Genomic DNA, 25,303 nt, shown 5'->3' with positions numbered 1-25,303 from the left:
GGTTATGGAAAGGCATTCTTTTGAGTTGGATTATGGAAAGGGTTTCTTGTCAGTGGGGTTATGCAAAGGGTTTCCTGACACTGGTATTATGCAAACGGGTTACTGCCAGAGGGGTTATGCAAAGGGTTTTGTCGCTTTTTTCACGGTTTTGTCTGTGAAAAAACATAGCTTCTCATTGCAGTATCAACTTTAGATGTATAAGAGAACCATTATCGATTGAGGACACTTTGTAATTTCTCAAGATATACGATATATTAATGTGAAAGTGGTTGACCAATTTAATTTTTGTTGTCCTTAAGTGTAATCGTCTTGATAATCAGCAACTCTGCAGAGCGAATTCCGGCGCCATCGGAATAAGCTGGCTTGAAATGAGCTCATCCGTGTTTGTCATGTAAAATCTGTGCTGAACAGTATGTGTATCTCTTTCATATGAAGAACTTGGTGAGGTAACGTCCACAGCTTCTACCGACTGATAGTAAGGGGAGAAAACCCCATGTAAATGCACTACATCACCAGTCACTGATGATGTACACTGGGGCTACGACACCAGCAACTATAGTCATCAGTGATGGAGGCAGGGATAAGAGTCTTATCAGATCCCTTGCTGTTTGTAGAATTTTATCACCCTTCTCCTAAATCTGAGTAATGGCAAGGGTGTAGACATCTGTAAATATTATTTCGGACGAGACACACTTGTGTGTATATATATTGTCAAGGTGTTGACCTTTCAACAAATCCATTTCTGAAATAAACGTCTGTTATAATGATATTGACAAAGTGTAGTTTTGAAGTAATCGGATCTCGAGATACAAGGAGTAATATTACAATAGGCGGGCACACTTTGGATCTGAGGTGACTTCGATAGAAACATATGTTGTTTCCTGTACCTTTGTTCGACATAACGGAAATGGGGTATACATTTTGGAACAAAAAGAGGAGCACGGTGGGCCTAGAAGTTCTTAGACCACTCACTTTGCTATGCAGTTGCGTCGCTTATTAGCAAGGATCCGATGATCGTTGGTGCGAATCCCAGTTTATATATAACCCTTGTTTGTTTTTGTTTGTTTGTTGTTTAACACCGCACTATTCAAGCTATTTGCCGGCGGTCTGTAAATAATCGAGCCTGGACCAGACAAACCAGTGATTGACATCATGAACATGGATGTACGGGATACGATGACATGCATCAACCAAATCAGCGAACCTGACTACCCGATCCCGTTAGTCGCCTCTTACGACATGGCATGGGTTGCTGAAGACAAATTCTAACCCGGATGTTCACTGGAACCTTGGTCTGTAAGCACCCTACCTACACTAATGGGTTTAAAAATGTTGTAGATTTCAACCCAGCTCACTGACTGGACCCAATTCACGCACATATTCTCATAAAACATGACGAAAAATGACTGTGATAGTTATAACATTTAATATCTTTAGATAATATATAGTCCGGTACAGTAGCTTTCTCAGACACAAAACTCGCATCGTAACCGCACCAGACTGTGGTCACAGGACGACTTACGCTTCACCTGTTGGTCCACAGTTCTTCACATCGCATCCTTAACCCAGGATCACCATGCGGGCAAGTAGAGGTGCAAGGAATCGTCCAATTGTTTGACGCCATCGGTACTGGAACTAAAACTGAATGTGTGGTGTGCATGAAAGTGAATTTCAGTCTTAGAGGAATGGTTTGAAAAAAGGTTTCCTGCCAGTGGGGTAGACTAACATCTAATCTCTGAAATGAACATATCATACAGAAAAAACAGCTGTTCAATTATCATAATAAAAATATAATAAAAGGGAGCCCAGAGACTCACATTTTCAGATACTGATATTTTCCCGAACTGCAGTAATCTAGACTTGCCAAACTTTATAGACTTGCATGGGCTGTATATTTGATACATATTTGTATCAGGGTCTGTACGACGGACTACCAGTGGGGTTATGGAATGGGTTTCAGGTCTGAGGGGTTTTAGAAAGGGTTTTATCGCTTTTAATTCCAACAAGAGAGAACCCATAATTTTGGTTTCACTTGACAGTTTCATCTTTTTAATATTTGAGTGAGTGAGTGTGGTTTTATGTCGCTTTTGGCAATATTTCAGCAATGTCACGGCGTAGGACACCAGAAATGAATATTTGAGTACGCTGGCACTCATGCAGGGAATACGCCCTTGGTGTTCACAGACACTCGGAACACACGCCAGGTGGTGGTGGTGGGGAGAAAAAACGCAATGATCTTCCAGTAGAATCATTTTAGCTCTAGGTTATTTAAGAACTACCGAACCCGCCAACACTGGCACTGAGGTCTCCCCGTATATAGGTAGGCCGTGCCTTTAACAGTATATATGTACTGTAGGATTTCCTTTAACCGAATTCACAATAAATACCTGATTACAAAACAACTTGTACTACCTTGCAGTTTTCTCAACACTTGACGTGTTTCATATTCTAAATGCACCGTCAAGTCACTGTTATTGCCAAAACAAATACTATTCCAGGTTGTAACTAAAGAATTCCTGTGCATGCAAAAAGACTTTCCTGATTGGTATATGCAGGGTTTCGTTCTCGTTATAAGCATCGTGTTCTATTCATATCGGGCTAGGCCTTGTTGCTTCCTGACGGCAAGGAAGCCTGTGTTGGGGGAACTCCATAATCACTTTACCAGATCAGTCAACAAATTGCTCTGTGGGCGTGAGCTCGCTTCATACCGACCTGTTACAAGCCCGGGGTCTGTCAGACGCCGTCTGTCCTTGTCAGTCGTACATGCCGGATAATTAGGTAGTCTTTCCAGCGGACTCCTTACGTCATTGTGGAAGGTATTACTGGTGTATAGAATGACGAATAATTTACATTAGAATCACATTCGGATTTTGTACCACACGAACTCGAGGCCATGGTGTTTACCAAGCATTGTCTTGACGTTGGTGTTTATTCAGCTTTGTCATGACGTATTGGTGTTTACCCAGCATTGTAATATCGTATTGGTGTTTACCCAGCATTGTAATATCGTATTGGTGTTTACCCAGCATTGTAATATCGTATTGGTGTTTACCCAGCATTGTAATATCGTATTGGTGTTTACCCAGCGTTGTCTTGACGTATTGTTTCCCCCCCCCAGCATTTTCTTGACGTATTGGTATTCATGTCATGATGTTTAGACCAACACAGTTTTCATGAAAGGTGTTTAGACCACAAGGTTTTCATGAAATGGTGATTAGACCGATTCGTCTTTATGTAAGGATGTTTAGACCACACGGTTTTCCTGAAATGGTGTTTAGACCGCATGGTCTTTATGTAATGATGTTTAGACCGCATGGTCTTTATGTAATGATGTTCAGACCAACACAGTTTTCATGAAATGGTGTTTAGCCCACAAAGTTTTCATGAAATGGTGATTAGACCGCATGGTCTTTATGTAATGATGTTCAGACCAACACTGTGTTCATGAAATGGTGTTTAGCCCACAAAGTTTTCATGAAATGGTGTTTAGACCGCATGGTCTTTATGCAATGATGGTTAGACCACACGGTCTTCATGAAATGGTGTTAAGATCACATGGTCTTTATGTAATTATGTTTAGACCACACGTTTTTCATGAAATGGTGTTTAGACCGCAGTCTTTATGTAATTATGTTTAGACCACACGTTTTTCATGAAATGGTGTTTAGACCGCATTGTCTTTATGTAAGCATGTTTAGACCACACGTTTTTCATGAAATGGTGTTTAGACCGCATTGTCTTTATGTAATGATGTTTAGGCCACACGGTTTTCCTGAAATGGTGTTTAGACCGCATGGTCTTTATATAATTATGTTTAGACCGCATGGTCTTTATGTAATGATGTTTAGACTACACTGTTTTCCTGAAATGGTGTTTAGACCGCGTGGTCTTTATATAATGATGTTTAGACCGCATGGTCTATATGTAATGATGTTTTCGCTGCTTCTGTGTAAGAATGTGTACACCACACGGCCTTCGTGTTATGGCATCATCTATGGCATCGGATCACCGAACAATCAACATCAAGCCACACTTCAGTATCGCTGGAATAAACATTATCTCGCTATCTCAGGGGTCAGCGAGGTCATGCAGACGCAAACTGGGAGGTTCGCGCGGTAGACTTGGTGTTTATATGTGCGAAACTTTCGCATATAATATCAACAAAAACAATTAAGTATTTCCATGCCTCACGCTTAGCATTCTGGGACAAAATGGCATCCCAGTACCTGTTGGAGAAAAGATATCGGGCAGGGATCGTACCCTGAGGGCAAACACCATACTTCACATTGTCAACCTACTTGCTGGTCCAGACTCAAGCACTTTCTGACCGTCGTGGTATAACTCTAATGGTGCAGACTGCGGCGTTAAACATCATTCACTCATCCATACGAAGTTAAGGATCGTCCAATTCTTTCACATTACTATAGTTTAGCTGTCATTCCATGACAACATTAACTTTTGTAATGGGAAAGAATCGGGTGATCCTTAACTTTTTTGAGTAGTATATATCCTCCTTTACCCACTGACATGACTGATGTACTGGAACAAATTGTTGTCCGTGTGTTCTCAACGAAGACTTATTAGTACCAGTGAAGTACATGTACCGACACTTGATAGGGGTTCGTACAGTCTGGAACATCCTGCCTAAGAACCCAGGGGTCAGGTATCCAAAACAACGGGAGGATTGTGGGGGGAAGACTTATGATACTACTGTAAGTATATTATTACATCAAGGTTATCATAGTGCAATGTGTAATATACGGTCTAAAGGTAGATAGATACACTCATCCATACACTTAGACCGGTTGGGTTTCTTCAGTTCTCTCTTCTCCCAACTGAACGTTAAAGAAAATACCAGGCAAGTCTACAATTCTTTGGAAAGTCTAGATTTCTTTAGTTTGTGATAATGAAGCGTCCCTTTCTACGCTCGTAATAGCAGATATAAGAACTTAAACTTCAGTATTCCTGGAAGACATATCTGTGTTGTTATGATATTCTGAACGAGCTGTAGTGAGCGCCACCGTGATGAAGTGGTAAGACGCTGCCATGAGTGAATGAGTGATTATTGCTCAACGCCGAATCAGCAACATTGCAGCTATTCGTGGTGAAGAAGCAGCAATTGAACGTTGCTGAATGTTCATGTATGTTTTATGAGAAAAACATTGTCTTTAAAGAAAAGTACTCCGTTGTTTATGCTTCATGTCGAATTAGGGGCGGCCGGGTAGCCTAGTGGTTAAAGCGTTCGCTCGTCACGCCAAAGACCCGGGTTCGATTCCTGACATGGGTACAATGTGTGAAGCCCATTTCTGGTGTCCCCCGCCGTGATATTGCTGGAATATTGCTAAAAGCGGGTAAAACCATACTCACTCACTCATGTCGAATTAGGACGAGACCCACTTTCTGTTGACGTAAAATTCCGTATGTTAAATTTTAGTCGAAATTAATTGTATATAGACTTTACTGTACAAATCCTTACAACTTGCACTGGTTTTCCTTCATTCACAACGTGTTAAATGATCTATATGTGGCTTACACAGTCTTCTATTGCACCTTCCTGGCTTTAACACAATGCTCGTCGTACCCAAACTGATAATGCTTAACAAAACTGGAGCTCATATATGGCAAACCAAGTAAGAGTATAACCTATTCCCTCGTGAAACCAAAACTTAACCTTGAAAACTATCCAAAGTCCTTACCTTTCAATATAGAAATACAATTACTCTTTTCCCGATCATCATGGCACCATTTACCTATTGAAAAGGGAGGATGGACTAAGATACCTTTATATGTTAGAAAATGTAAATTGCGTTGTACAGATGATAGTAGGGATGAATTTAATCATTTTTAAAAGTACATATTTTACAAAAGAGAGAAAATTGTATGTTCCGAATTCATATTTATTAAGACCGAATATCTCATAATTCCATGCACTTTTTTCATGTTCAAAATTATTTGTAAAGAGGAACCTTGTAAATTCTGTTGTCTTATAATGAAACTTGTAAATAATTTTATTTTTATGTCATATGCCGATGGTTTCAGTTTGAGCGTAATAAAGTTCTGTTCTGTTCTGAAAATTAACAATTGTATTTTGCCTGTTTGTTGTTTAACGCCACACTCGGCAATATGCCAGCTATATGACAGCAGTCTGTAAATAATTGAGTCTGGACCAGACAATTGAAAGACTGACTCAATTGAGACTCCATGACATTCATTCAATTAACCGAGCTAAACCACCCGATCCATTTAATCGCCTCTTACCACAGACATGGGTTTCTGGGGACCTATTCTAACCAGGACTCCCGACAGTCGAAGCCTTGTTTCCATGACGTAGAATCACATGACGTTGCTTTCTCCTTTCCAGGTGTTCTCCAACAGCCCTGCGGAAGGTGTGCTCCAGAGAGGTGACGTCATTGTTTCAATCGGCAACAGGAACGGCGACGAGTTGACACACAAGCAAGCAAAGGACCTCATAGAGGGAGGCGGAGGACAGATCAACCTCGTCGTTACCAGGTCTATATCACTACATGTTTCCTATCATCCTCGATTATCCAGTGTATTGACCTCCATTTTCTTATGATAAATACCCTGGATCGAGTCGCCATTGTTTCGGAAGTGACGTCATCAATATGTGCTTCGCTCATGACAACAACTACCAATCAAATTGCCTCTTCTGAACGCACGTTCGTCTTAGATCTTACATTCGAAATGGGGTCGTTTTAATTTGACTGGACGTCTATTTTTAGCGAATGGGTCACATCGGAACACATATTAAAGTACTTTGGATAATCGAGTACGTCATTTTGTCAGATATATCACTGATAATCTATTATCCCGGTTGTTTAAAGAGGGAGCTTGGCTATATGAAAGGCTATTATTACCAACCAGCTTTTCTCCTAGCGTTTCTATTTACCTAAATAACTCGAACTCTTTGTTATTTTTAAGTAATAGGTGATGTTGATGGTCCAGTGGAATTCGATATATTCGCTATTGACTATATGTCAAAGACCTCTCATCGACCACATCAGATGCTTAGATAATCATACCGAATCAGGGTCATCGACATTATTTTCTAAGCTTATCCACGTAAAGGGAATCCAACCCAGGGCCCACTTTCACAAAGCGATCTTAGCGCTAAGACTATCGTAAGCCTATGTTAAAGTATGGGAGTTACGAGCGAACTGTTATACACTAGGCTAACCAACTGCCCCACTATACACGGGGAAGACCCTTACAATATTTTTATGAATCCAGATTTGGGCTTTAAATGCTAATTTAAACGCTGCCGAAGTGAACTGACCTCATGTCGGAGATTAAATTAGATTTTGAAACTCTCCTTGCTCTCTTGCAGAAAACAATAAAAGCAGATGGACCCATCTATCGTTTAGGCCATGTTCTAAGTCCTTAGGTACGAAGGATACAGATATTTTGTTAAACAGATAGTTAATGTAAATTAAGGGAAGCAACTCTTGAAACCACGGAGATTATAAAAACCGACAGTTTAACAAAGGGAAGTAACTCTAAGGCCAACTCACCATTGACCAGAAAACGGTCAATTGTGACTTCAATAAATTGTTATTTTTTCCAGAACGGGTAGTCAATCCACCCAGTAAGTATATATGTGTAGATAGGTAATCTCTATGTTTTGTTTGCAACGAAAGTGGACATGGTGGTTATTTGCCTGTATATATATATCTACAATGCACACTGTCTACACTGAAACATGTAAGTATGCCACGTAGCTAGCCGTCCGCACTGTCCGCTCTGCCACGTGGAGATAGATAGGTACATGTCCTTATCTCATGCACTGTTTCCATTCTCTGTCATCCTTGTAAGCATGTTCTATACCGATCTCCATGTGTAATTTATCGATTGTGTATATTAAAGGACTGACCATTAAATATTCTTGGTGCCTGGGACCTTTTTGAAGAAGATATCGTTCCAGAACATACTGTGAACAATAAGTTTGCATGTGGGTTTAATTTTTTTGCACCTCCTTTTACAAAACGTGTTTTGCAGCAGTGTCCTAAAATACTCTGTCTGCAGCAACAATGACAACTCCCTCCACAACATTCATAACCCATCTTCCCGAGTCAAGGGCGTTAACTGACTATGAAGGTCCAGTTTTCACCCTGCCGAACTTATCTTGAATTCCGAAGTTACATTTTGGCTGGGCTAACGAGTCTATGCATAGTCTAATCAAAATCGCGTAACGAACTAGACATCCGGTTCGTAAACAATATGGATTTCAACGTGCAGATTTCGGTCGACTGCAGGATTTGCAAAGCATGTGTACTGGGCGTCGACAGATATTTTGCAAATCTTTTCATGTTTTTAATCAAGGTGTTCAGGTGATTTGATGCACTTCGCGGCGGAAGACCCGTTTTATTACAATATAAATCTTCTTGACTCTTGATCGTCTTGACTGAGCACCGCCATTTTGTTTGAAGCAAATGCAAGTGATATGAGAGATGGAATCTGATTGGTCAATAGGAGGGACATGGAAGGGGCATAACTCGTAATAGCCACTGGTGGAGCTACGAACGAGCCTGGAAATTCCAGCCTAGTTCGGCAAGGGTGGTAACTGGACTTTATTAGTTAATTAACTCCCTTGCCGGGGGAAGATGTCATAACCCCACCCAGACTCACAAACACATCCTCACCCTCGCCCTCACCCTCAGCAGAATGGTCAGTCGTTTATGCGAAAATGTACCCATAGAAGCAAATTAAGCTTTTGAATAAACAAATACGATTAATCTCTATGGTTAACAATAACAATGAGATTAGATGTTGTTGATTGGGAAAAAGCATGTTGTAGTCCTGCACCTCTTGTCATCATTAATCTCCCAACAACGGTAATATACTGTAGAGAGATCCATATTTCAATATTAATTACTCCTACACATAACGTTCCATTAATGTTATATAAGGACCACAGTAGACCTATACGTTCAGACTGTATACGTCCTATTACTTTGAGGGTAGCTCAATGGGGAATACCCCAAACCTTATACCCTAAACCTTGTTATACCCAAGCCACTCATATCAGCAATTGTTTTCATTGAAACACCCGTCCTGTACGTTTCATGTTGGTCATTGTTCTGTGTTATTATTTGACGCTTGAAAAGCGCTCTTGACGTAAAATGTTGAACGTTACCCATGTTTTACTAACAAATATTGACCGGACTTGTTCGTTTCAGACCTCCTCCAGGGCGACACGACACACAGGCATCGGTATGTAACTTGAGATATCATACACGATATACAGGCATCGGTATGTAATTTGTAATATCATACACGATGTATAGACATCGGTATGCAACATGTAAATTCGGAATCATGTAACAGTTACAAGAATTTGTGTTTTATAGTGTGAGTGAGTTGGGTTTTCAACAGTATTAAAGTTTCATCACGGCGTGTCAGCTGAATATGGGAGTAAAGCCGGAAGTGATGCAGGTCTCACACATTTACCACTTTGGTGAAACCCACGGGTTTTGTTCTGACCAAACTAGAAACATGACCGGGGCGATCCGTGATTCGAACCCACAATCATAGCTTTCTAGCGTGCCCAAAGGGACGCAACTCTGCACAGCGAATTGCAGCGCCTTAGACGACTAGATCACCCTTGCCGACCCCCACCCCAATGTTTTATAAGCATTGCAACATTAGCTTAATTGAACAATGTTTGGACATACAGTAAACTACGCATATAACGAAGTCAAAGGGAAAAACTAATTCTAATTCGTTATAACCGTAGTTCGTTATAAGCATGTATACAGCATATATACAGCAAATTGCCGGGGCCAAGTAAAACAGTTCGTTACATCCGTCAGTTCGTTATAAGCGTGTTCGTTATAAACGTAATTTACTGTTATATCAAACATTGAAGGAGATTAATCTTGGATATTAATTTACATATCTTAAATGGTCATTATATTTCAACGAAATTTAATTGTTTTCAACGGGGTAAGGACACACTCGCAAATTCATATGTTTCAACATATCTAGTTAGAAATATAGAAACATTTATTGCAATCAACGGTTTAATTCTATTTAACAGACATTTCGTACCCCAGCTCCTGTCGCACCACGAACCAATCCGCCCAAAGCAATGCCTTCCTATGGCGGCGGCGGTGGCTCATCGGCCGGACACAAACCCAAGAAGGTTAACTTGAGCAACTTGGGTGGTGGCGGTCCGGACTTTGGTTCCGACTTCTCGCGTCCACACCTCCAGGCTCCTCAACAATCTTCTAGGCCATCGTACCGTCCAGCTGGAGGTCAAGGTCAAATGCTGAACAAGGTCCAGGAGAGTCTAGACAGCATCATCTACTCCCCGCGCTCCCCCGACCCTTATCAACCTGCTCCTTTCTATGGCCAGCAGCAGCAGCAGCAACAACAACAACAACAACAATCTTATCAGCAACCTACTCACCAACAACAGACTTACCAGCAGCCTGCCCCGCCACCACCCTTCCTGCCCAATATGTCAATGGGAGGTCCCGTCTCCCCAGGGGGAGGCTACCGACCAACATTCGAGCAGATCGACAGTGGACAATATGCGGAGGAGGAAGAGAATTTTGTTCCTGTGTGGGAGAGAAGGAAAAATTTCCAGGACCAGAGGCCGTCAGGTGAGAATAGTTCAAACAAGAATGGAAGTACTAGCAAGGAAAACAATATGTTTGTTTAAGGGCTGGTTGAAACATAAGAAGCAAACAAAAATCCCTTTATCTTAAATATCTTTATTACGAATAAAACATAGTTAAACTCGAAGTAGCTGACCAAGCTGCTTGAAATGAAGTATCACAAAGCTTTCTTGATGTGCTACTTTGGATATGTATGATTTCTCCTTTCGTTTGTAAGCTTTAACGCCGCTATGAACAGTAATTCGGTTATATTGCCACATGTCAGTATAGATGAACATGCTGTGTACAACAATGGATCATAATCTTGGCGAATATAGAATTCGAACGAAATACCAACCAAGGGACGCAACTCTGAGTGATAGACACGGCGCCTGAGAACCCTGGGCCATCATGTCACAAACGATAACGAGGGACTATGGTGTTATCTTATACCTGTGACGTTATCGGCCATACTTTACAAACCCCTTCCTTACAGATCTAAAGCAATTATTGTTTTAATAGTGTAGAGCACTGCTACAACCTTTTGAACATTTTCAGTTACTACATCGGTGAGGGCAACTCCAATACCAAAAGTACCAAGACCCGCGGGGAAATCACCGGATGCGCCTTCCTTTGGGATAGACTACTCCGCACCAGTCTCTCGGTCTGCCAGCCTCAAGTGGACGCCTCAGCAGGCACCCCCAAGGCAGCATCAGCAGCCCGTACAGTCAGAGCCACCACGCTATCAGAACGAGCCCGAGGTCCGAGCTCCTTGGAGAGAGAGTCTACGAACGACCGGAGTAAAGCCTTGGGATGTAGACTTGGACTACACCAGCCAGCAGCCTACCCCAAGGTCTGGAGCTTTTCATCCCCTGTGCGATCCTCAGGCGGCCACTCAGTTCAACCCCAACCCTGCTGCCCCAACTCTGGAGGAGCAGGGTGAGGGGGAGAATGTCAATGGCCCAAAGGTTGTCCATCTGCAATATAACTCCCCTATGGGCCTGTATTCAAAGGAAAATGTACAGGAAACAAAAGATGGTCAGACAAAAGCGACGCTGTGAGTTACTCCTTGTCCGCCCCTGCCCGCGTGGAGAGTGGCGTCGTGTAGATGCTGCATGTCCTCTTATTGCTGTGGTCTCGGCAGCTCCTCTCGGTACCCATGTAGAAAGCCAGTGCTTGGTATAAGCAGGGAGTCTATATAGGCGCTATATAGATTCCCTGGTAGCTATACTATGGTCGAATCAGTCGCGTTAACGCTGGTAGACATTGGCTATGAGATAACTGCACGCTTATTGTTGACTGCAAGTTTTCATAGTAAAAGTCATCATTGCACATGAAACATTTTTTTCTGAAACACGTGTATTAACTGTCACGATCAAATTCAATTATGATAATTTAATTAGTAACCGTATCGAACCGTATATGGACAAAAATATAATATTGGTCACTTGTCCTTGTCCTTGTAAAGGGAGATAACTGCGACATACCAAGCACCTGCCTTTACTGGTCTCGTACCAACACCATGTCCAAGTTCTTCTATGTAGGGTTCAGTCATATTTGGAATATAGCAACCCCTGAACCCTAGCCTAGTGTCTTGGTCAATTCTGATTGGTTAATACACATACCGGATATGACGTGTCACCCACCAATGCACGTGCCAACCTTATCCTGTATGTAGCATTGAATGAGTTTGTTTATTTTATTGAATGCATCATCAGATTCCATGATAAGAATATCTAATTGGTAATACAACTGTCATCAGATTTCATTTAACCTTATTTCAAAGATCCATAACGTTCATCTATTGTTTTTCGATATTAACGTTCTGACTAATTTGTTTATTGTCATTTCGTCAATAATTAACTTTTGAAAATCGAGGCATGACTGTTCTCTTTTGACCCATATCTGCACAAACTAAACTCATATGATTATCTTTATTAAAGAGAATAGTAATTCTTAAATAAAATGCACCATATACATTAACAGGATGCTATAAAAGGGTGCGATGATGTTATTTTTTCAACTTCACAACATAAATTCATTTGGAAATATGAGAAAGTCGTATAGTGAAATCCATCAGTGATGACATAAGTGACTTGAAACTTAGACAAACGTATTCAGAAATATGAAATCGTTCATCAAAATAATCCGAGACATCCAATCTCACCTTCTCTTCCCTGTTGATAGCGCCCAGCCACAGGCTCCTGCCTCAGCACCTTCTCAAGCTAAACAAGCCAAGGAAGGGGATCGGGACTGGAACCAGTCGGCTGTGTTTAGGATGATCCAACAAGAAGAGCGCCGGCCAGGTCAAGGTCCACCTAGGGGTGCCCCAGCCCCAGCCCCTGCCAGGGGTGCTCCTGTACCACCCCCGGCCCCCAAACCAGCCCCTCAGTTCCAAGCATCTGCCAAATTCAGCGCACCTCCCCAATTCAATGCACCGAGTTTTGAAGACGAGTTGGGGGTGTCTGATTTCTAAGTTTGCAGATAACGATCGGGGGGCAAGAACGTTGGAAGAAGTTTGCTGTACATGTTCCAAACACTTACTAATGGCGGGCATACCTAAGCCAGGCAGACCCATTTTGGCTTTGTGATGGTAGAGTCATTTTGTTCTCAGTCATATGTACTACTAGCTACTACTACACAGCCGGTCATTGAAGTAGAAGGTGTAGAATACGATTATACAATGTTTGGTGTTCCTTTTTTTGTTTAATTTATTCACTACGGGCCGAGGACACAAGTGCAATATGAGGTTTTATGCCCTTTATTTATTAGTCCCCTTGGCAAGGTAGACCTTTTTGTACATTATACCACAGGTGAGTTGATCGCCATGCTAATGATACCACAATGTGTTCCAATTGTACAAAGTATAAATGAAGCCAGATGGTAACAATATATCGCGTCGGATGAAGGCGCTTAACATCAAACTCAAGGTCAAGGTCAGCAACATTGATTAAAGCGCTGGCAGAATCAACGGCATTCCATGGTTGGAACGACTAAGCTTTATGTGTTTTATTAACATTTTCGCAGCTATAACACAGATCGAACATGTACCATGCCAATTATATGCCATTCGTCATTCAGGCTGGCTTCAACTACTAACCTCAACGGTCGTTTTGATGAAACCATGTGGTTTATCTTAGAACCTGGTCTGAGTTTTCGATATTTTTGGAGTGTTGTTGTGTAGTCCTATAGGTGATCAAAACCATGCTGGTGCCTTGTTTGGTGATTTGTTATATATTGTGTGAAGACTATGTAATATTACTCATGTATTTATCATAAGAGGTTGCAGGACAGGATACTCTGGAATATATTGTATTAACAAAATGTTGTAGTAAGTTCCACCGCTCGCTAAGTCTCTACCGTCCTTCAAGGAATAAACTGTGATCCATTGGAGTTTTGACGGATTTGAGTTGTTTTGTTCAATTTCCTGTAAGAGTGTTGGCAACAGGAGTTGGCAATGACGCACACGACTATCGATAGTTACGATATATCGTAATAGACATCAGTGATTGAAATTATGTGGAAGCATTGGGCCACAATAAAATAAATTTTCACCCACGTGCAATGAAATGTTTTAAACGAACTGCTCAAGGCATCTGTGCATCAATGGATGATTCACATGAAGGGAAAAGTATGTTCAGTATTTCAAGAAACAGTATTAAACATTTGAAGGCATTCGGGGACAATGAAATTACGTGACGTGGGATGAAGTGAGGCGATTGGGGAAGAGAATTTAATAATAAATATATTTTGACCTTTTAAAATTTCACACCTGTAGTAAGTACCTTATCACTTTTATCTGATATACACCAGGGTGCTGTTGTACGAAGCGATTGTAGCGGTAAGGTGGTCGTAGCTCCCATACCTTAACATAGACTTATGACTGTCGTAGCGCCAACGACACCCTGGTGTCTATTCAGGACCCGTTCAAATCGGACGATACTTGGAGTGAGTGAGTTGGGTTAAACGTCGCTTTTAACAGTATTCCAGTTATATCACGGCGTGTCAGCTTAATGTTGGAGGACAGCCCGAAGTAATGCAGGTCTCAGACGTTAACGGCTTCGGTGAAACCCACGAGCACGGGTATGGTGCCGACAAACCAAGAAACATAATCGGGGCGAACCGGGATTCGAACCAACAATCATAGGTTTCTGGCGTACCCAAGGGACGCAACTCTGCACAGCGAATCGCGGCGCCTAAGACGACTGGGCCACCCGTTCCCCCAGACGATGCTTGGAGATACATCACCAACATGACTCCAGCGTTCTCGTTAGGCCGTTACAGCCGGCCGGGTTAAAGCCAGAAAATCTACATTTCGGGAAGTTACTCGTACAACCATCACAAGTGATTAGCATTGCATTTGTGGTATTTCTATTACAACAGTGTCGCAACATTGCAACAGTTAGATGTTCGTAGTAATCCCACATTGTACCCATGTCGGAAATCGAACCCGGGTCCTCGGTGTGACGAGCGAACGCTGTAACCACTTGGCCACCCGACCACCCCTTACTGCTCGTGAGGTTGGTTCACCTTTACTATGAACAACGAGGTTCGAGTAGTTGTGCGGAGAAAAGCTTTTATTCAACAATGCATACAGAATGAAAAAAAGATCGTCTCTTGATTGTAAAATACCACAAGTTTGTATAATATAAACCTTCACAGATTACATTGATTAGAAGGAAGCATAAGCCTTCACACATCTTGATAATGTAATACCACAAGTTTGTATTATATAAGCCTTCACACATCTTGATAATACATAGGCAGAAACCTTCACATAGAAACATAATAATACTTAGGTGTAAGCTGTCACACATTATCGTGATATACATAGGCATAAAGTTTCACAAAGAGAACAGACAGGAATAATTCCTGGTAGATGATATTGCACGATGTTCGACAAACCTGACATGCTGATCTTAACTAATTTTGAAAAAGCATTTGGTACTATCAAAAAACCATTTATACTTCCTGTTCTAGTAATATATGGCTTTGTTCCTTACTTGATTAAATGGGTAAATATTTTAATCAGCTATTCTTCGGATGTGTTATTCAAAACGGACAAGTATCTTTTTTTTCTTCAGAAATTCCAGGGGCTGTAGACAGAATATTCTTTTAATTCATTTTGAATGATTAGCCGGATAAAATTTAAAAAATAGACTTAATAAAGTATTAATTACAAGGGGAATTTAGAATGATAAACTTGAACATGTTTATATTCATACAATACAGAAGATGTACAACAGACGTTTAACTGTTAGACTTTCAATATAAATGTATCTGATCTTTGGGACATATTTAGCGAAAGCTTAATGGGTTTTAAGAAGTATCTTAAAAATGATGATCATTAAGATTTAGTATTACTGATTGTGTCCTATTATTTCTTAACCATGGTGCGTAATTATAGAATGCAATACACCCTGTGATTACAACGATGTATCCATTGACATGGATATAAAACAACAAATATAAAAACAAACAAACAAACAAGCAAACAAAAGCTTTCACGTAGAAATTTGATAATAGCTAGGTATAAGCATGTATACATATTAATACGTCTTCTTGATTATAAACAGTCGGGCAAAAGAGTTTTTAGTGATGGTGGCTAAAATGAAACAAACGACAAATGGTTTGTCGAGGGTGATGTTTTTGATACGGGTATTATAGTTGTGTTTTAGAACTAATGTGTTCAGTCTAGTAACGTTTTGATAACGTTCGTAATGATTTGGTTAAATCCTTTTTTCAGATATACTTTGCCGGACAGTTTATAATAGCATATTCCTGTATATATCTTCTTGATTATATAAATAGAAAAAGACTAATCTCTTGATTATATAACAGCATAAGGTTGTATACATTTTCTTGATTATATAATAATAAATTGAAGGCCTATATTTGGGGGTAAAACAATATATTTTCGGCCACTTCTCCAAGACATATTATTTTACTCTAAAAGGAGGAGCAGATCTTTTCTTGTTTAGCACGCGTTTTTCCTGACACCCAGTATGTCCTGTTTTAAAATCGGAAGAAAAATATTTTTTTCCAGAACTATTAAAAGAAATATCCCACCAAATATAAAATGGTCAATCCCTTATTATCTTCTATACGTCCACGTGCTATTACAGCACCCCATCTTACTTCGAAACCTCACTCACTCAGTAGGAGCCTTCTGGCAATAATACCCGCCCAGCGCAGAGACGGACCCAGCTGGGCATGGCTTGCAAGTGAAGGTCTTCTGGGACAAGTACTGGTTCGCGGGGCAGCAGGATTTAGCGCAACCAGCCCTGTCGCCACTTCGTACAGACAGTGAATGTTGGGACGGCGTGTCTCGGATATCCCGTCGAGTTATCTGCCTTTCGGCAGTCCTGTTGTACATGGTGCACATCAGTATTCCAACTTTGATGGGGAGTTCGGTTGCTGGGTCAGGAACAGGCGAGAACTTAAACCCATGGAGCTGGATCTTCCAGGTGGAGAAAATGGAAGGAAACAGCAACGTTTTGGTTTTGAGTTCCTCGCAGGTTGTCAGATCGTTGCTTAGGGGGCAGATATACGAGATCTTATCATTCGTGCAGGTGGTGTATGGGTTCTGGAGTTTCCCCTTGCGACAGTTATGCAGTAATAGCCCTTCTTGGTACTCAAATACCATTGGATGTTGTGGGACTATGACATATTCAGTTTGGCCTGGAATAAGTTCGTTATTCAACAAACCAATAACTGATGATTTAACACGCCTGTAAGTCGTCGTTTTTGTTGGTGCATAAACTTCGAAATCTTTAACATATGATGCAATAATAATATCATTCACCCCAATCCAACCATTATCCCTCAACCATTGCTGATTCTCGATCTTAAATGTGATCTCATTACCAGCATATAAATCCGTAATGTTAACGAAGGCTTTGTCCGAGCTTTTTGAGGGAACGGTAGGGATATTGACATACAAGCGAACTTCATTGTCACAGGCTGCTTCTGGATGCGCAAGAAGAGCCGGGACAGCGGATTTCACACCTTTACATACGGCCGGCCTCCGTCCACCATTTTTGTACTCCAGGATATTGCAATACTGATCTACGATGACCCACGTCTGAACCTTGTGGGTGACGACCATAATGGCGGACATTTGCTCCATCACCATCAGCTTGTCCTCTGCAGCCCCTGCCTTGGAGGTGATCGCATCAAAGTTGGCATTCATAGACTGTGCGGCATTTACTGCAGTTTGGGCTCTCATATAAGACGCCATGTCTGCTACTAAATCAAACTGAAAGTCGTATATTTCGGAGAAGGTCTCGATCATTTTTGCAATTTCAATTTTGGTCTTCCAGCATATCCCGCTTTTCCCGACCATTCTCTTAAAATGTGCTGAAGCTGATGCTTGCGAATTCTCGATGATGGTGCAGGCTTCGTCAACAACGACACCCCAAAATACTTCAACTCCTACTAGCTGCGGTCGTGTAATTCCCGGCTGGTAATCCGCGTATTTGCTTAAGAAAAATGTTTTATCTGCTTCAAAACTGGAATAGGGGGAATCTATATTATCGATAACCCGACGGATAACTTTCAGAAAGTCGTTGTTTTTAGCAAAACCAACTGATAAGGCTTTTGTTTCTTTGATAAGACTTGATACTGATGACTTCAGTTTTTCTACCACAGCCAAATCTGCAATACTGTTTGCTAAAATTGCTGCAGTCTCCATAATTTCACTGGCAGACCCGCCATTTAGAAGCCAGTCCATTGGGTTACATGCCTCCGCTATCCTCAGTGCTAACATGGCTGCCTGCTCCCCGACCTGTGCCTGTGCTGTTTGTAGAGCATACTTAACGATCTTGTCTATGTTATCATTGACAGTCCCTTGCAATTTTTTAGAGGATTTTGTGAATGTGTCCAACATACCCTTAACGTACTTGATATCTGCCATTGATTTATCCCTATTGAAAGACTCCACTTTAGTGAAATATTTTTTCAGTCCCTCGAATTGGCTGGCTACGCTCTGACCTACTTTGGCAGTGAGATAATTAGCGATGTTTAACAAATCAGATTTTTGACCTTTAACAAAATCGAGGATCTTGTTCATCTCCGTGCTGCGAAGCAGAACCTTTAAATCAACTTCAGTTGTAAGAACTTTTCTGGTTTTTAGCGTTTGCTGGTGCCTGTCAACAATGAGACGAGCTTGTTCCACAAGTTTATGCAGATTGTAGAGGAGCACCTGTTCCGTTGTTCCACTCACACTCTTTTCTCCGAAATAGGCAGCCTCGAACTTACTATAGAGGGACATCAGGGCATTTAGTCCAACGAAATTGTTTTCCTGGATAACGGCAAATATGTGTCGAGTATTCTCCACATATAGTGCTTTTTCGGACAAGGGTGGAATGTCCTTAAATTCAGTTGGACTATTTTTCTTGAAGTCTTTGAACTGCATGGAGAGGGCAGCAATAGCTGCTTGCGCTACCCCACTTTCCCATGTATATTTGTCAGCTATTTTTTTCACTTCTCGTATTGGCTCAGACAAGAGGAACACCTTCTTGTACATGCAAAATTTGTCATCAGGGTTAGTTTTACACACGGCATCAAGCTCGGCTCTAAAGGGGGCAGTTATGTTGACAGGCCACACGTTTGTGTCTAAGAGTGGAACAATCTTGTCTTTGAGTGTTTTGATTTTGGATAGTTCTGTCACGTATTTCACCAATTCATCAGGGCGGGATCGACAGACAGGTTTCAGCTTCGGATGACGGTACCAAGCTTGGGTGGTGTATTTGGACATTTGTAGCCTCTTTGCTTTCCCAAAGTTCACAATCTGTTTCAGGATTTTTTCGCGAAACTCAACGAGCATTATGACCTGACATGATGGTTTATCAGCTTTACTAGGGTTTTTACATTCTTGTATCATTTCAGGAATAGGGTCCTTAAATGGGGGACGGTAAGAGTGATAACGGGAACTGATATGAGATATACCACTATATTTATATATCTCTGCAGCAAAGCCCATGTCGGTTGAAGTTCTTATCTGCTTGATCTGACAGGATGGGTACATGCTTTGAAATCTGCATATCATTGACTTATCGTAAATGATGGCGTGACGGCAATGTTCAGAGAAGGGGTCATGGTTGCCTTGTACGCCGAACGGGTCCCTCAACAGCGTTCGAAAGTCGACTCCTTTATCGTGGAGAACCTTTATCCACTTCGATATTCCTTTGAATGGTTCCGCTGCTCCAGGATCTGTTTGCAGACCAAGTTCATGGGGCGTTGGCTGACCTTGTGCGGCTGGCGTCGGAGCAAGACACAGGATGACTACAGCCGCGTTTAAGCACAGCTGATGCATGTCTGCCGGAGATTCTTATCTCACGTTGGGCTGTTTCCACCGAGCCTTATTCTAGAGACCTCTGTTTCTTGATCACCTGTCACCTACACAGAGAATGTAAACGTATTACGCATGTTCAGGAGTAGTATGGTAGTTTAGTGGTTAGAACGTTCTGTCCCTGTCACGGAACAGTGTTTGATTACCCACTTCGCTATTATCTAAGGAGCCCTTGCTCATTTACAAACTTCCAGATGTCCCTGGATTAGTGATGGCTGCGTCGATATACGACATTCACACTCAGATGTACTTTCTTGAAGTGAACGCACAATGTATTGTGTTTGGAATCGAAACATGGATCGAATGCAGGAAGAGCCACCGCACTGCTGTGCTACTATGCTACTATTCTACTTTGCTCCCGTTGAGATTCCGATTAGAGCAGGTCACCATCAACCGATGTTCGTGGCAAGACACGGCTGAATGTATCTGGTGGTCAGGGACGGTCGCTTGGTTGATAGCGTGTCATCGTACTTGGACGGCATAAGAGGTCAAAGTATCAGACATAGGACTCGATTACAGGCTGTCGGCATATCCTCTGCACGTCCAAACTGGGTTCAAAAGTAATTTCCGACCATAATGCATTAGGGGCTGTTTAGGGAAATCAAATTGTCAATATACTGACTTGGGAAACCACTTCATGTTACATATCAGCTACTCAGATGCATGTGGTAGATGTGTGTTAACATAGCGCCGCCTTTTAGGGGTGACAACCTAAAACAAGTTCCTTAGGTTCTGGTGCCGCGTGTATCCTCTCTGTCATTACGACATGCTCAGAATATTTCAATTGGTTAATTTCAAATCTGCACTACTTGTAATGGAAAAAAACCATACTCCCCACAAAAAATAAGGGACCTAAAAATATGAGTGCAGCTATGGTTGAGGTGCACATATACAATATTGTCGCGTTGCTTCTGAAGGCACGTGATGCACGTGCACACAGCAGCAAACTCACAATCACTCATGCAATTGAGCTTAGTGTCCGAGACAGTATCTCAATGAAGTGAGTGAGTGAGTTGGGTTTAACGCCGCTTTAAGGCGGGGTGTAATCCAGTTATATCGTGTGGGAGGAAAGCCCGAAGTGACGCAGGTCTGAGACGTTTACCACTTCGGTGAAACTCACGAGCACGGGTATGGTGCTGACAATCCTAGAAACATAATCGGGGAGAACCGGAATTCGAACCCACAATCACAGGTTTCTGGCGTGCCCAAGGGACGCAACTCTGCACAGCGAATGGCGGCGCCTTAGACGACTGGACCACCTGTGCCCCCCCTCAATGAAGAGACGAAATGGTGCATTAGGGGCACGATAGAGGGCGGGTGTGGTAGGGTGGGTGTCAACATCCAAAGTTACACGGACATTGGCAAATCAAAAAGTGTATTTTTTCGACAGTGGGACATCAAGACCCACATCCAGAAAGGATCGTCTCATTATATTATTTTCACTACACAATAGATTAAAATCATTGTATGGGGCGGGTATCACACTTGACAGTCGAACCAAACCAATTTGTGTAAAATCATGGAGGCAATGGTCAAAAATAGGCTCCAACACTACCTAGACCAAAACATATTATAAACCAGGACCAAAGCGGATTCACCCAAGGCCACTCAACCTTAGACAATCTCGCCCGCTTGGAACAAGACATTAAAACGTACCAACGGACATGATGTGGCATAACGGACTAATACAAAAACTCCAAAAGGAAGGTTTCAAAAGCCAAATAATAAAATATATTCAAGACTTCCTAACAAATCGCAAAATAACTGTGGGTATCGACCAATCGCTGTCGAACCAGTGTCCCCTAGAAAGTGGCACACCCCAAGGCAACATCCTAAGCCCAACACTTTTCAGCATTATGATAAACGACTTTTTCGAGGGATTGTCAAATAAAGTTCGAAAGTTTAAATACGCAGATGCCCCAGCCCTCTGGATCCGCTCTAGAAGCATAAATATTGCACAAAAATTATTGCAGAAGGCATTAAACAAAATACAAATATGGGCAAACAAATGGGGCTTCTCACTAAATGCCGAAAACACCACAGAGATAGTTTTCAAACACAAAAATGTGCACGCAAACACCCCCAAACTACAATTTAACAATAATCCTATACATTTCCAAAAACAGACCAAATTTCTAGGACTAATCTTTGATGAACATCTAACCTGGGGTGCTCACATTAAGAACCTAATAAATAGATGCAGTGAAGCCCTAAATACACTACGCTGCCTGACAGGTTCCAATTTGGGGGCCGCCAAGGGGACCCTACTACCACTATACACATCATTAAATTCATTAATTAGATAAAAAATAGACTATGGATGACCAATATACAATACCTTAAGCACACACTAAACGATAAACGTAACTCAATCCAATACCAAGCACTTAAGATAATTACACGCACACAACAGGGCACCCCGCTTACCTCACTGCAGGCCCTAACAGGCTAAATCCCTCTGGATTTACGCCGAGGAAATTAACAATAAATTTCATGGCCTCAACAAAACAACACACCCTAATCCAACACATCCTTAAAAACAATATAAGCCTAAAACACCAAGCACTAGCACGGAAAAACCCATTGTTAACACCAATCTCTAAACGCACACTCAAGTGCTTCAAGATACACAACCTAAACGATTTGAGACTAACCACAAAACCCAACAACATATTCACACCAAAACTACAAATCCCCAATATAGACACAACACTCTCCTCCAAACTTAATAAAGAAACCGACCCTAATACCGTTCAAGCCATCACAATATCATACATACACGAGAAATGGCCAAATTGGTGTCACATCTATACAGACGGTTCCTCCGACCCGGCCTCGAAACTCACAGCATTCGGCATCCATGTATACCAACCCACAAAAGAAACTAAATGCTTTTAGGCTCCCAAATAATCAATCAATTTTCACGGCCGAATTAATGGGATGGCCACAGTTCTACATAACCCCCAAATTAAAAAACACCAAAAAACCCTAAATCCTTCCTGACTCTCTAATTGGACTCCAAGCCTTCAAAAACAAAAACACAAATAATCAACCTAAATTTATTCAACAGATACTCAAATGCTCCAACAAACCTAGGTAAAGAAATAGAATTCGTGTGGATACCTGCCCACGTCAGCGTGTTTGGTAATGAACGCGACGACAAGGTAGCCAAAACATCATTAAAATTAGAAGAGATAAGCATCAACCTACCAATATCTAAAGACGAGATTAAAAGTATCACTAAGAGTAAAATTCGCCAAAAGTGGTAGATGTGTAAAAGTGGCAAAACCAATATCAGAAATCAAACTGTAAACTGAAAGAGGTGCTCCAAAAGCCACTCAAAAAAACAAATCGACAGGGCAATAATCAAATTACAGACAGGGCACACTAAACTAAGGTCTCACCTACACAAAATCAGAAACCACCAAACAGGTGAAACACCTGAACACGCACGATTACACTGCACACACCACCAACAACACAGAACAACCCTCAACCCTCAACTCCACAATTAACTATAACAAACAAATGTCTTTGGCATCTGTTCTAAACCCACTAAACAACCTACAAAACTTCAAGGCATAAGGCATTTTCCTAATTAAAACAGGTCTACTAGGCCGCATCTAATAAACAACTAAATCATTCTATACCATGCTAAGCTCCCCCCTCAAAAAAAGAAAAGAAAAAAGAAAAAAAGAAGAAGAAAAAAGAAGAAAAAAACTAAAAACTAAAAAATAAATAAAATTAAAAAAAACCCCACACAACCATAGAAACTCCTTTAGTTCCCCAAACTATAGCACGGCATTGTTCCTAATTCCAACTTTCCCCCAAATTTAATAAGCAACCCCAAAGTCCCCCAGGTTGCCCTTTCTTTTCGGACAAACCCTCCTAGGCAAAACCACGAATGGGCCTGGCGGGCCCTCTCTCTCTCTCTCTCTCTCTCTCTCTCTCTCTCTCTCTCTCTCTCTCTCTCTCTCTCTCTCTCTCTCTCTCGCCTCCTGTCGTTGTTCCATTCGCTAGAATTATCGGCAGAAATTTTGAACTGCAAGAAGACAATGCCAGACTATACAGACATGTGCAAAGATCGTCACCTATTATCTCCGACGACAAAGCATATACGGATATTGGACTGGCCCCACTAAGTCCCCTGATGTCCCCAATAGAATATTTGCGGGATGTTCTAGGTCGGAGAGTGTAGCCAGAGACCCTGCGCCCATCAACGTGGCCCAACTTGGAGTAGCTCTTCTGGCGGAATGGCGGGTAATACCAAGGGCAACCATATGCAAATTAATCAACAGTATACCATCAAAATGTTGTGCGTGTATCACCCAACATGGTGGTCGCACCAGATATTGATTTACACGCCCGAAAATAATTTTTCAGACAGTTATCGTCATTACAGCTTCACTGTCGTTTCACCAGTGCCCTTATTTTTTGTCGGCAATATATAATATATCTTGATTCACATGTTTTACAGAAATTTGCAAGACACAAAAACTTGTAACTTTGTTAAGGTATGTGTGTCCGTGTGTGCTTGTCGTAAGAAGCGGTCTGTAAATAATCGAGTTAGGGCCAGACAATCCAGTGACTGACATCAAGAGCATCGATCTACGCAACTGAGATACAATGACATGCATCAATCAAGTCAACGAGCATGACCCGATCCCGTTAGTCGCCTTATAGGACAAGCATGGGTTGCTTTTAACCAATTCTAACCCGGGTGTTCACGGTCCGGTGTATAGTGTATACTATGTCCAATCTAAGAATAACACGAAACTGAAAATAACTATCTAATTAAATCACTCTCATGAATCTCATGACAATTTATTTTTCGATAGAATCCCAACTCTCACCCCCTCTTTCTCTCTCCAAGTGTTCACTGCAATGCCAATATCACTTTTCTCAACTTCAGAAAACTCAGTCTTTCACACTGAAGTATATAATAAAAGCACAAAAACCTTGGTAGGTCGACGATGACTTAGACGGCTAAATGCATTTAGCACAATGTCATATGTGAATTGTAGCATGAATCTTACCTGTAACGTTTTGTCAGCGGTCGAAGTCCCCAACAGTCATATCGTGGAGTGCATGTCAACTAAATATACTACTCACATGTGAAGGTGTGGCTTTCAATTGGGTGTTTCCTAACGATATTAAAATGATGCGTGATATATGTTTCAATGAATTGTATTTCAAACTGTTTGAAGGTGAATAATTTATCTTAGCCGGTCGGACAATGCTATAGAAAAGCATGCGATATAATTGAAAGCTTTTGTGCGACACTCTCTTTGTATTGCCAGACAGATGGCGTAAATTGCATTTTAGGGATTCT

General features: G+C 41.5%; 2 protein-coding genes across 5 annotated transcripts in view; one reads left to right on the top strand and one right to left on the bottom strand.

The window, feature by feature from the left end:
• Positions 1–14,012, top strand: part of LOC124138674 (trithorax group protein osa-like) — a 31,678-nt gene extending 17,666 nt beyond the window's left edge. For 2 of the 4 annotated variants that reach the window (XM_046505440.2, XM_046505456.2), the window contains exons 2-7: positions 6,362–6,510; positions 7,586–7,606; positions 9,198–9,231; positions 10,058–10,625; positions 11,178–11,676; positions 12,807–14,012. In XM_046505440.2, the coding sequence (XP_046361396.1) occupies positions 6,362–6,510; positions 7,586–7,606; positions 9,198–9,231; positions 10,058–10,625; positions 11,178–11,676; positions 12,807–13,095 (1,560 nt within the window). In that variant the 3' untranslated portion in view covers positions 13,096–14,012. The remainder of the gene's footprint in view (positions 1–6,361; positions 6,511–7,585; positions 7,607–9,197; positions 9,232–10,057; positions 10,626–11,177; positions 11,677–12,806) is intronic. The other 2 variants (XM_046505464.2, XM_046505447.2) reach the window with 2 other exon arrangements.
• A 1,166-nt stretch (positions 14,013–15,178) lies between these two features.
• LOC124138665 lies at positions 15,179–25,091 on the bottom strand. Its single transcript, XM_046505428.2, has 2 exons — positions 25,008–25,091; positions 15,179–20,018 (listed from the first exon to the last, which is right to left on the bottom strand). The coding sequence occupies exon 2, from the start codon at positions 19,933–19,935 to the stop codon at positions 16,771–16,773; it is 3,165 nt and encodes a 1,054-aa protein (XP_046361384.2). The 5' UTR covers positions 19,936–20,018; positions 25,008–25,091; the 3' UTR covers positions 15,179–16,770.
• Positions 25,092–25,303: the final 212 nt, after the last annotated feature.

The sequence above is a fragment of the Haliotis rufescens genome, unplaced genomic scaffold, assembly GCF_023055435.1.
Source record: "Haliotis rufescens isolate VD_foot unplaced genomic scaffold, xgHalRufe1.0.p SCAF_40, whole genome shotgun sequence".
In the NCBI taxonomy this organism is placed as follows: domain Eukaryota; kingdom Metazoa; phylum Mollusca; class Gastropoda; order Lepetellida; family Haliotidae; genus Haliotis; species Haliotis rufescens.
The sequence above is the reverse complement of the archived record's forward strand: the minus strand, read 5'-3'. Positions and strand labels throughout refer to the sequence as shown.

Coding starts and splice junctions, on each gene's coding strand:
- LOC124138665 (XM_046505428.2), bottom strand. CDS start 19,935: ATGCATCAGCTGTGCTTAAACGCGGCTGTAGTCATCCTGTGTCTTGCT.